Genomic DNA, 13,706 nt, shown 5'->3' on the forward strand with positions numbered 1-13,706 from the left:
AGAACTGTTTAAAGACGATCCCCTTAGAATTTCTTCTTCTTAAAGACATCATAAACACTGTTCAAAATCAATAAAACTTGCCTAGAAGACTTCATAGTCATAAGCTTAAATTTTAATTTGTCCCTCCCATCTCTAAACAGTGTCTATGATTCTCATTTGTACTTCACTTCTGAATCACTACAGGCTTGCTTTGGTAGAACATGTCTTCAAAAGCTGCCATTAGGCCTGAATTACATGTTTACATATGAATTACATGGTTAAAAATATGGCTTTTACTTCACCAATGTTATTTGTTTTTTGTAGCAAAGGATGATCTTGGGAGATTTTTCCCACTTAAAAAAATGTTTTAATGATTCTGTAATAAAGCTAGTAGTATTAAGCCTACCCAGATGATGTTAGACCTTTGTTTGGAGTGGGGATAGGGAAAAGGCTGAGTCCAAAGGCAAAAATTGAGGGCATTTTATATAAATAAAATCTTATTCTATATAACGTCAATAATAACAGTGATAATAGTGGTAAAAAGCAAAATTATTATGGATAAGAAACTTTAAAGTATTAATTTAGTAAAATAAAATATGTAAGTACAATAAAAAGGTGAAAAATGTTTGTCAAGAACACATGAGGAAGGTTTCTAGGAATGACAATGAAATTATATCGCCTTTTGCTATTAGAGTTACAGGGTTTTTGCCCTAAGAAATTTAATCATTTTAATACCTTTATGTGTACCCAATATTGCCCCTAATTTTAATCCTTACTTTTAATCAGGATGCAACAGCTCATAAATGATTACTGAGCTCTTGAGTTATCAGTTTCTCTCTTGGATTAAAAAATGAGAGAATTGCTGACAGAACGCAATTCACCAAAACAGTCACTTGCCAATAGATAGGATTATAGATTGGAAATCATCCTGGTTAATAAGCTTCACTATATTTAATTGTCCAACATGCAAATCAATTTAAAAATTTTGTAAAAAAATTCAAGGTTTTTTTTGTTTGTTTGTTTTTCTGTTTTGTTTTTTTTAACATCTTTATTGGAGTATAATTGCTTTACATTGTTGTGTTAGTTTCTGCTGTATCACAAAGTGAATCAGCTATACATATACTTATATCCCCATATCCCCTCCCTCTTGCGTCTCCCTCCCACCCTCCCTATCCCACTCCTCTAGGTGGTCACAAAGCACCCAGCTGATCTCCCTGTGCTATGCGGCTGCTTCCCACTAGCTATCTATTTTACATTTGGTAGTGTATATATGTCAATGTCACTCTCTCACTTTGTGCCAGCTTACCCTTCCCCCTCCCCATGTCCTTAAGTCCTCAAGGTTTAATAAATATAAATTATCTTAAATATATTCACTGAAGAGTAAAAAAATTTGTTGAAAGTCACTTTACCTCCCTAACACTATATGGAACATGTACCATCTCTAGCATTTTCTCACCAACGTCCTTAAAGCTCAGAACCAATATAGATTCAACGACTATCTGTTAAAGAAGAGCTGATTACAACATGAGTATTCAAAAAAGGAGAGGTGTCCTGGAGACAGTCATGCTAATAATAGCTAATATTTTCACAGCTCTTAATATGTGTCAAGTCCTATTCTAAGTGCACTACTACCTGTCTTCCACTAGGATATCAACCTTCTGGAATAGATACTATATTACAGATGAGAAAAGCACAGAAAGGTTAAGTATCTTGCCCAAGGTCACCAGCTAGTGAGTAGCTAGCAGAGTTAGGATTTGAACCCAGGCAATCTGACCCCAGAGTACAAGCTGTATGCTGTAGTGCTTCAAATTCTACAGTAGAACAGACATCAGCATGAACATCTGGAGTCATTAAGCAATGTTTCACAAAGGATAGTCCTTCTTCTTCTGCATCAGAATGACCAGGGGTGCTAGTTTAACATTCAGATTCCCAGGCCCCACCTCAGGCAACCGATCAGAGTCTCACGGTGAAGCCGGGGATCTGCGTTTTAAATTAGAAATGCAAGAGATTCTTAAGTCAAAGTTTGAGAGACAATGTATTAGAGACTAACAAACAATCCAGGAGTAGTGCATCCTACAAGTATAAAAATATTACTTCTCTGTTCTAATTCATTCTGAATTGAAATAATCCAGCTTCTCTTTTATTTAGGGTAGAGCTGGGTTAGTAGAATAATCCATTGTTATCGTGGTTGAAATAGTCTATCTAATTTGTATTTTATTTATATAAAACTAAAATCACAAAAAATTTAAATGATTATTCTGTTGATTGGAAGAAAAGCATCTGTAATACACTGACTTGTCAATGTTGTTAGTTTTACTTGGAGGAGGGCAGTGTAGTATAATAGAAATACTACTACACTAGGAGTAAGAAGATCAGATGCTACCACTAATCAGAATTATGACCTTTGGTTCTTGGGCGCAGAGGGATCATCCCCAGTCCAACAGAACCAAAAGTCATAATTCTGATCAGTGGTAGCATCTGATCTTCTTACTCCTAGTTCAGTATTTCATTGATATTAAAATATAAAGATATTATCAAATCTACACTTACCTCTGTGATTATTTTGGAAGGTTAAATTTTGCTTAGTGGCTGTTGAATAAAAAGGCTACTAAGTTTAATGAATAGTTTAAATCATGTTTTACATCAATTTGGTTTCTTAAAAAAACAGCATAAAAACTTTAAAGTCAGGTTTCAGGAAATCTGGCCAAGAACAATGAAAGGGTTGCAGAGGTTTCTGGAATACTGGTGAGTCTTCAAAACAATCCTGGTATATGTATTTGGTGAGACAGGTTTAATATCAAAGACTTGAGAAAAACCTATGTGCTCCATACACAGTGTATAATTAATTCTACAACAATAAGAAAATTAAATAATTTCCACAATTAAAATACTCCTACATAGAAAAAGAAATCACTGTAGCACCAACAAGTGAAAATGTTATGGAAATCCTTGAATAATTTTCAGTGTCTTTTCAAATAGATTTTCCCTATCAATCCTCTTTGCATTTTGCTTATTTTTAGGGAATAGCCTTAGTTAAGCACATTTATCTCCTAGATTATATATATATATGTGTGTATATATTTCTATTTTTTAAATCAAAGGTGTAAATCCTTTCTTGCAGGAACGAACAGTTGAAATAATAATCTATGACAAAAATTCATTAATGTGCCAGAAGAGTGTCTTTTCTCATATGGTTTAAGCTCCCACCTCCATCCATTCAGAAAATATAAGAAATGTATATACATAAAGACAATCAGCAAGTTGACCTAACACACTTGCTGCCATGTGTTTATTTTTTCAGCACTATAAGAAAAAAGTGACAATTTGACAGTATGATTACATAAAGATGTTTGTCTTTTTGAATTTCATAGTATTCTAACAAATTATTTCTGAGACTCAGTGTTTTAAAGAAATTATTCTTCTCAAACTACACCCTTTCTTCTTCTTATCCCTTGAGAGCAGATGTTTTGTCTTATCCATCTCTCTAGCTCCAAAGCACCTTCTACAGTCCTTTACACAAAAAGGATGCTAAAAACACTGACCTAAAAATAAATGTACAATGGAACATTATTGAGCCATAGACAGGAATGAAGTAATGACATCTGCTACATGAATGAACCCTGAAAACATGTTAAGTTGAAGAAGCAAGACACAAAAACCACATACTGTATGATTCCATTTACATAAAATGTGCTGGATAGGTAAATCCATAGACATAGAAAGTAGACTTGTAGTTGACAGGAACTGGGGGGAGGGGAGAATAGAGAATGAATACGAATGAATATGGGATTTCCTTTTAGGGCAAAGAAAATTTTCTGGAATTTCCATAACTTTTTAAAAATATTAAAAACCACTGAATTGTACACTATAAAAGGGAAAATTTTACGATATCTCAATTTAAAAAAAAAAAAAGAATGAGTGGATGAATGCTCACACTATTTCTCTTTCATTTAGAGTTAAAAACTACTGCCCACTGACTAACATGTGACCCGATTTAACTTTCTCTACCCTTGAGCATATGCTTGCTTGCCCCTTCCTCTTGCTTAACTAACATGTCCTCAAAGAATGAAAAATTTTTATACTACAAAAGAAATCACAAAACCTTTTAGAAGAGTAAAAATGACTTTACATTATTCCACCGTGGCTGTCTGTACCATGTCTACATTCAAAAGTTTCAACTGAGGAGTGAACGGATGAGGATGAGTATAATTTTTGTGACTTTCTCTCTGAATTTAAAAAAAAAAAAATCCCACAAGGACTCAGAGGCAAAGAATATACAAATCAATTTTCACTGCAAAGTAAAGGAGCTGTTACAGTGGAGGATTACTGGACTGAATGTCAATATTATGACATAGTATGAGTGTGTTTCATGTTTGGTAATTGCAATCATTGTTGCTTTTGTTGTGGTCATCCATGTACAATGCTTGGTGTCAGTCTATTTCTCTCTTGTAAAAATAAAATACAGTGTGTGTGTGTAAAAAGAAAAAAAAAAAGTTTCAACTGAGAAATGATTATAAGGAACTATTCTCATTTTTCTCCTTTTCTTCTTCCTTGTATCTTTTTACTAAATAACAGCATTAAACGTTGTTTGGTGTCAAAAGCAAATGATGGAATGAATTACCAAATTCAATTCAATGAACACATTGATCACTGACTGTATTTAAGCACAGTGCTATGTTGGGAAACAAGGTCTATTAAATAAATAGGAAAACCTATCTTAATAAATAAACCACAAAACTATCCCATATATCACTTTCTCTGAAACTTTAAATAATCAGTCTGGAGAACACAGCGATGGTAAAGGCAGCTCTTGCCACAAACTGTTAAGTCACACAAATATTTATTAAGTGCTTACTCAATAAAATGGTATAAAACAAGGAAAAGAGCATCAGCTTTGCCCTCAAGTAGATATGGGCTTGAATTCCAGACCTTCATTTGCTAAACTGTGTGCGTTGGGAAAATTAGTTAACCTTCATGAACCTTACCCTTTCTCACATAAATGCCACATTACCTGCGTGGCATGGTATTATGAGGAATAAAAGAGATAGCATAGAGTGCCCAGCAAGGCTTCAGTAAATGGAAACTATTGTTAAGATTATGATTATGTTCCGGACACCAAAGATCTGGAGGGTGGGGCTAGGGATGAATAAGCCATTTTCAAATGGAGGTTCAGTAAGGACTCAGGAAAATGCAGCTGAATGTTGAAGAATAAGAAGTTTCAATTCAATTTGGTAATATTTTGTAGAGGAATTTTCTGTCTATGTTCATGAGAGATAGTGGTTTATAATCTTCTTTTCCTGTAATGTCTTTGCCTGGTTTTGGTATCAGCGTTATGCTGGAAAGAATTCAGTCCTTCTGGCAGTGGCGGCCACTCTTCTCTTCCAGGCCTGCACCAGTGAAGAAGAATCTCTCCAGTCTCCTAATCTTTCTTTTTCTAGAGGTCTGTGGAGAAGGGACTGCAAGTGGGAGTGAACCACTTTTGTATCAGTAGCTACCAATGGCTCTATGCTTGGCCTTTAGCAATTCATTAAAGAAAAGTCTAGTCAAATACATCTTATCTGCTTGTATGGTGCGTGGTGTCTCTTCCTGTGACTGTGCTCTGGCACAGTGACAGGGTTCTTGTGTCTCATCTCTCAGGAGGAGAGTCTGTCTTTCCGTGGACTTCAGGCTACTTAGTTGCTCTACATCATAAGCTCTCTGATGGGTTCAAGAAATGTTATGATTTTAGAGTTTATCTGACATTTTATTACAGTTAGGAGAAGAGACACTCTCCACTTTCCTCCTCCTAGGTGGAAACAGAACGCCCACATTCAGCAACATTTTAAAGTGAATTTCTATTTTATTAATCAATAATAGCATAGATTTGTGAAAGACACATTTATTCAGATTACACCTTTGGATTCATGGATTTGGGGCAGATTTATTACTCTGTGCCCCATCCCTTCCCTATCAGAGATCTACACACATGGCTTTTAAATCACTGTCATACTTTATGAGAAAAAAAATCAATTTAAAAAACTTTTAACTGTGATTTTAAAATTACTAAAATCAATTGTAATTTTGAGCTATTATAATTCAGTTATATTTCAAATACAAAGGCAAAAATTTTCATTTGCACATATGGCTAGAAATGACTTCTAAATATATATAAGCTTTGAATTTCCTAATTCTCACATATCTAAAGTCACAATCACTGTATGTTAAGGTATAAAAGGTGCTACGATGGCTAGGAATTAAACTCAGGACATAATGTCAAAAAAAACCTATTGTGATTTTCCACAAAAATGTAACCTGCTTTTGATTAATTAGTGCAATTACATTAGTAATTACTTTTAGCACTTTGATACATATTTTCTGAGCAACATATATCATCTACAAATAAGAAAACTGAAGAATGCTGTGATTTTCAAACAACTTTGACAACTAATCTGTCCTAGCATTTAACCATACAACATATGTTCTAATTTTTCCCCAATGATTATAGTATAGCCTGTTTGACTTTCTAATTATTCTTTATTATGCGGTTCTTAAAATTTTAAGAGAAAAACTAAAGAAGAAAAATATTTTTAAAAGTGAACTATTTTAATACATCACTTTATAGAATTTAATTGTTCCTGGGTTCATAACAAATAAATGGATTGAAAACTAGTCTCTCATTTGTATTGAAGAAAGTTAACTGCACAGTGAAAGGGAAAAAAATTTTAATGACTTACTAAATTACTTAAAAAGTTGCTTTCACTATAAAACTGTTAGACACGTTAATCAGGACTTAGAATCAGATAAGTGGTATCATGTGCTCAAAAATATACCCAATGAATTAAATACCAAAAGAAACGGATATTACCTTTCAGAATTCAATTCAATTTCTCTTTTGTATTAAAATCTGAAAGTAATAATCAAGCGGAGGAAGGAGACAAGTACTTTACAGATCTCCCAGAAGCATAGTGCTAGAACCTATGTCCTACCATATCTTCAGTCAATTTTTAATGGATGATCACTAAACTACTGCTACTGCTAGTAAACGGCTTGATTTCTTTATATACATATATTAAACTACTATGCATTTCAAAGTGAAATACATAATACTTCTTCCTGAAATAGCCATAATTTGGGCTTCAAGTATTCTTAGAAGCATTTATCTTCCAGAAAAGATGTGGTTTTGATTCCCTTGTGATAAGGTGAATTTCCTTCATTATCTTCAAGCCCTTTGTGTATGATGGGATTGAATTCCTTCAAGGTCACTCAAAGTTGTGAAAGCCCTAGAGGATTATTTTGGCACTCTGACTCTCTTATTCTTTGAAACATTTGGCAGTGTATCAGAGCTTCATCAGAGAAAAAAATTAAATCCACAAAATTTATAGGGGAAAAAGTCATAACTGACTATATTTGCCAAGGGAATTGTATTCATTCAAAAAATATTTAGTATGGAGACATGTATCAATTATAGAGTGAAACACTTGGCTCCTATTTAAAATGTTTTATCTATAGCCCACTGGATATTTATTTATCTTGGTTAAAACTGACATAGGCCTGAGGCTCTCCTAACTTCTGTATTGCATGTAAAATTAAATGAAAATAATTCTTACACATATTAAATCCAACTGTTCTAGATTCTTTCTAAATAAAACTTCCTCCTACTAGCTAACACATTGGTTTCTTTTATTTTTCTTATGATTTTTATTGACATTAAATGTTAACTGCACACTATTATTTAATGACATGTTGTTAAGTCAAAAATTTAAATATTGCCATCTTGTGGTCAGACATTCATATACATGAAACTGAAAACAATGTCACTTTCTTAAAGAGAGGTATTTACCCTTAAAATCTTACCAAAGATATTTTCCTATCAGGTGAGAAAAATGATCATTTTATTATATACAACATTCTCCAAGGAGACAAAATTCATTTATAATTTTAAGAAATTATAATTTTTTTAAAAAACTAAATTAAATATACAGTCATTGACCATGAATGGTAACAGAATTCAGTAGAAGGACATCAAGTCAGTCCTGATATTATCTTAGAAATATTTATTTGCTCATATCTATATACTGTCATGATTAATTTTTAAACACAATGAGGAAAGTGTTACAGGTAATTTTCCATAAGATTCTAAAATATGATACTAACACTATTGTACCACTGTTAGGTTTTAAAAAGTGGTCAGGAGGGCAAAGTTCTGAAAAGTTGGAGCAAGAAATGAACAGAAAACAAGCAGAAAAGTAAAAACCTAAACCTCATATAACATAATCTTAAGCACTTCCTCATTTAGGTCCTCCCCAAACTGCCAAACAGTTACATTTGTAATTATATTGGCATTCAATATATGAGATAAAAAACACAATTACAAAAGTGAAGAAAAACATTCTACTGCTCAAAATACTCCTAATACTTCTACCTGGACTGTAGACAAAAGTTTTTAAACAGAAGACATCTTAATTTCTACTGCCAAATTTCAGAATTTAGGTTATATAAAATTTAAATGACGAAGAAGCAGAAGGCAAACTAAGCACAAGGCCAACAGCTTTGCAGAAACATAAAGACAACATCAAAATGCTGTGATGCTGATTGTGGAATCATTTAGCCACACAATTTTGGTAATCAAGCAGTACAGAAAAGTTCATTCATATGATAGCATCTAACATGAGTTCTTTGTTTTTTTTTTTTTTTTTTTTTTTTTTTTGAGTTCTTTGTTTTTTAAGTTGTACCTGTTGATCAAATCGCCACACAACATAAATAGCCTTTACAAAGCTCCTTAACAACCATAACCATTGCCTTTATCATATTATAATTTAAAACAGACAACTATGATACAGATAGAGACTTATACACAGATAAAAGACACTGACATTCAATTGTACAAGAACCAAAAGGTAAGATTAAAATAAATACTACCTAAGAGTTTTTAAAATCCATTAGAAATAGTGTTTATTGGTAAAAAGAACTAACAAATATACACTCAAATACAATACCAGATTCTTTATCCCAAAGGGCTAAATCAAAGAAAACAAAAAAAACCCTAGAGAATAAGAATAAAACTTATATAAAAGAATTCTCATTATATATGTGTTCAATATCACAACATATATCAAACTCTTATATTATTACAAGGAAACAAATCTTACCTTGTTGCTGTGAAAGTGAAATATCACATTTATTTCTTACACGTATTAAACGACTTTGAACTGGCTTGTGTTCAACTTGCTTAACATCTTGGTCTTGTTCTTCTTGGTACTGAAGAATTTAAGACATGAAGTCATAATATTATTTTTTAAGTTACTTTAAAAAGATCTGAGCAATTAAATTATTTAGGTGTTTATTATATAAAATTTGAATATCATGCATGCTTTCTAACTACCAAATGGGTGATGGAGTACATATTACTAAAGAAAAGATATTGCAAATAAAATCTTTCAAAAGATATGGGTAATATACACAGATTTCAGATATTCAAATCATTTCTATATTTCCTAGAGAATTCAGAGCTACTTATAAATCAACTATTCTAGATACATACATGATGGATTTAGACAGGATAAAAACTTAATTTGACTGTAAGCACTTCCATATAACCATTTTTGCATAAAATGAAAATCTGCATAATGTACTGCAATTTTCAAAGAGCTTTTATGTATAATAACATCACTGAATTCTCACAAGTGTTGAGTAGGTATTGTTATCCTCCTTTGCCATTCAAGAAAAGTACACGCTACCATAAGCCCCATCATCTCTCTTCCTTACTACCACCTAACGAAATTTGAAATTTACAGTAGTCACAAATTCCTTCACAATCACACATTACAAATTGTGATGACTTCAGCCATTTTCTTTCTCCCCTTTCCTGTTTTATGAGCCTAATTATGAATGAGTCTCTGAAAACAACTGTCAGATATAATTTGACAGGAACCTAAAAAGGTATCTCTGAACTCTTAACAACAGATACAAGCAGAGGAGAATCTGAAACACCTGTCCACATGGACTCAAATGTAACCACTCCAGTTCTGGCAGGTACTTATTGATCTACAGGTAAAAATGAGTAGCTTTAGACTGCAATAATAACAACTAGCCTCACCTCTGGTCTTCTAAGTTTAGAGCCATTAGTCATATAGGTTTCTTCCCTGAAGGAAATATTATTTTGGTGTGTATTTCTAAGATGGGTACTATGACTCTTTTGTGCTGCTTCAATTTAGCACCTTCGTACTGGCTCCCTTCCTTAACCACAGGGATTAAGAGCTGAGTATTGTGGAGCTAAACTGCTTGTGTTCAAATTTGGCTAACTCATTATGTAGCTTTGACCTTGGGTAAGTTACTTAACCCCTCAATACCTCAATTTTTCTCATCCATCAAATGGGGATGATAATAATAATAACTACCTCAGTAGGTTGTTAAAAGGATTAAATGAATTAATACATAATGAACTTAGCCTCAGGCAGAGTAAGCACTATAAACAAGTGTGTGCTAGTATTAGTACTAGCCATATTTCTCTGTTAATAAAGGAAATCTAACAAATGAATTTTTCTGAAGCCATTCTTCTGGTAACACTTTGCAGTTTTATTTTAAAACAGGCCAATAATTAAAGGAGAGCAATCTTTCTTGTATTTTTTAGAATATCTTTACTGAGGTATAACTGATAGACAATAATCTGCATGTATTTAAAGTATATCATTCGCTAAGCTTTGACATATGTATATACCCATGAAGCCACCATCACAGTCAAGATAATATGATGAACATATCCACCAAGCTCAAAATAACCTGAATTCCCTCCTATAACCATAGATTAGTTCGCATTTTCTAGAATGTCATGGAAGTGGAATCGTAAAGTATGCACTATTTTTGGGGGGTGGGGGTTCTGGCTTTTTCCCCTCAACACAACTTTTGTGAGAATCGTCCATGTCACTGTACGTATCAGTAGTCCATGGCTTTTTTTTTTTTTTAATAAATTTATTTATTTATTTATTTATTTTTGGCTGCGTTGGGTCTTTGCTGCTACGCGTGGGCTTTCTCTAGTTGCATAGAGCAGGGGCTACTCTTCGTTGCGGTGCATGGGCTTCTCATTGCAGTGGCTTCTCTTGTTGCGGAGCACCGGCTCTAGGCACGCGGGCTTCAGTAGTTGTGGCACACGGTCTCAGTAGTTGTGGCTTGTGGGCTCTAGAGCGCAGGCTCAGTAGTTGTGGTGCACGGGCTTAGTTGCTCCATGGCATGTGGGATCTTCCTGGACCAGGGCTCAAACCCGTGTCCCCTGCATTGGCAGGCAGATTCTTAACCACTGCGCCACCAGGGAAGTCCGTCCATGGCTTTTTATTGCTAAGCAGTATTCCATCTTATAGATGTGCCACAACCTGTACATTCAGCAATTGATGAATATTTATGTTATTTCCAGTTTGGGGCTACTACAAATAAAGTTGCTATGAACATTCATGTGCAAGCCTTTGCTTAGACATATGTGGTAGTTTCTCTTGGGTAAATAAATACCTAGGAGTGAAATGTCTGGGTCATATGGTAGGTGTTCATTTTATCAATACTTTTTTAAGAAATTGCCAAACTGTTTCCCAAAGTGGTTGAATCATTTTACATTCCCAACCAGCAGCATATGAGAGTTTAAGTGCTCCACACCCTTGACAAAACTTGGCATGCTGGTCTTTTTAATTTGAGATGTTCTAATGCATGTGTAGTAGTATTTCACTGTGGTTTTAATTAGCATTTTCCTAACGATTACTGATGTTGAGAATCTTTTTATGAGCTCACTTGCCATCAGTATATCTTCTTTGGGTAAGGTATCTGTCCAAAGATTTTATCCATTTTTTAATTGGATTGTTTGTTTTCTTAATATTGAATTCTGTGAGTTCCTTATATATCCTGCATATAAGCCTTCTACCAGATAAGTGATTTGCAAATATCTTCTCCCAATCTGTAGCTTGTCTTTTCATTCTCTTAACTGTGTGTTTTGAAGAGCAGATGTTCTGGTTTTTAATAAGACCAGTTTATTAATTTTTTTTCTTTCATGGATAGTGTTTTTGGTGTCATTTTGGCCTAACCCAAGGTCACAAACAATTTTTCTTTTATTACAGAATTAATTAACAGATATTTATTCATTACTAGTTTTTTCCTGATGTTTGCTTGGTCACAGGTTATTAATACTGAACCCTACATAATAGTGTGTTCCATAAGCAATCTTTATTTTATATACTTTTGGCTTTCACCCTCAACACCATGCAATGCAACACAATACCATACCATGATGACTATTTATTGAATAAATTAATCTACAGTGAGATTACACAGAGTAAAAAACTGTATTTAATTTAACATGAGCTTTTTTTTTTACACCTTGGAGAGTAATTATCCTACTTTTTCAGTACACAAGATTGCATGGGCCATTGGCTTAACTCGGTATGAAATATCTCATGCTTTCACGGTAACACACTTCACAAATTTTAATAGAATAAATATTTATTGAGTACGTATTATGCACAAACTACTAAACTAGATATTGCATGGGAATATAGAGGTGTAAATGATAATAGCTATCTAACTCGGTAATAGGCATTTCTACATACATTATTTTAATCTTTAATTTAAAGATGAGGAAATTAAGGCTTAGAAAAAGGCTAAGTATGTATTCAAGGTCACAGCTAGAGATTGGATGAGCTAAGATCTATAGCCAGGCTTGAGTCAGTGAAAAAAGGAGGCATGATTTGAGGCTGTCTGACTCCAAAGACTGTGCTCTTGACAGTGTTCTATGCTAAGGCAATATTGTTACCATTCTGATTTAAGTAAAGTACAAGTGCTATTCATCGGGTACCTGAGGAAAATCTTCAGCTGCCACTGATAATTTACCATCATCTTCTTGTGTTGTCAGAAGTTTTGTGGGAAGGGCAAGGTGAGGATCTGGCCGCAACTCCAATTCTCCCAAACTCATTGGACCATGACTAGCACATAAATCTTCATAAATATCATCTGTTATCAAGTATGTAAACAAAAAGTTAAAATAAATTATTTCTTAGAAAAAGAAAAATTGGCTAAAATTACCAATATTTCTTACCTGCTGAATTAGAAGTACTTCAACAGAAAATACATGTCACCAAGGCTTCACTGCAATTAAAACCAAAGCTCATAGAGAATGCAAAAAGTACCTATGTTCAAACAAACCTATGGACTATTCTAAGGTTCCAATCAGCAAGCTGTTCACGCAGTCCACACCCAACATCCACTCCTACACACCAACTCCTAACACTCCAGATTACCTTTTCTATCAATAAGAGTCAATAGAATACTTTCCATCTAAAATGTAATCTTAAATCAAGGGGCAATTTCCTGACTAGAAAATGTTGGTATTGCTTAGTTCTGTTCTGGTATTTTTCTTCAAAAGATCAAGCTCCTCTTTTCCTCATCCAAATGACATCTCAATCAAATCAATAAAAAGAAGACAATAAGAGTGGAGATAAATATTTATCTAATAATATCACTGTACATTTGCATTACATTTTATACTCCAAGCACTTTCACATATATTATCTCATTTAACTTGAATCTCACAATCATTCTGTAAGGCAGGAGGATCCGATAGTTTTATAACTGTCTTTCCCTGTAAGGCTCAGGGAAGTTAACTGTCAAAAAATCAGAGCTAAGAGGTGAAAAGGAACTAAAATCCTCATCTTTCAACTCCTAGTCACTGTTCCTTATTTCACATTCTTGCTAAATTATTTCTAAGAAAATTGTTT

General features: G+C 33.6%; 1 protein-coding gene across 5 annotated transcripts in view; it reads right to left on the bottom strand.

Annotated features, from left to right (window-relative positions):
• KIAA0586 overlaps positions 1–13,706 on the bottom strand; it is a 105,166-nt gene that overhangs the window by 20,066 nt on the left and 71,394 nt on the right. For all 5 annotated transcript variants that reach the window (XR_014260762.1, XR_014260763.1, XM_082450320.1 and 2 more), the window contains 2 exons: positions 12,788–12,942; positions 9,108–9,216 (listed from right to left, as the gene is read on the bottom strand). Coding sequence is in view for 3 of the 5 variants with exons in the window: in XM_082450320.1 (XP_082306446.1) it covers positions 9,108–9,216; positions 12,788–12,942 (264 nt within the window). In the remaining 2 variants the exon portion in view is untranslated. The remainder of the gene's footprint in view (positions 1–9,107; positions 9,217–12,787; positions 12,943–13,706) is intronic.

This window comes from Balaenoptera physalus, assembly GCF_965194825.1.
Source record: "Balaenoptera physalus genome assembly, chromosome: 2".
In the NCBI taxonomy this organism is placed as follows: Eukaryota; Metazoa; Chordata; class Mammalia; order Artiodactyla; family Balaenopteridae; genus Balaenoptera; species Balaenoptera physalus.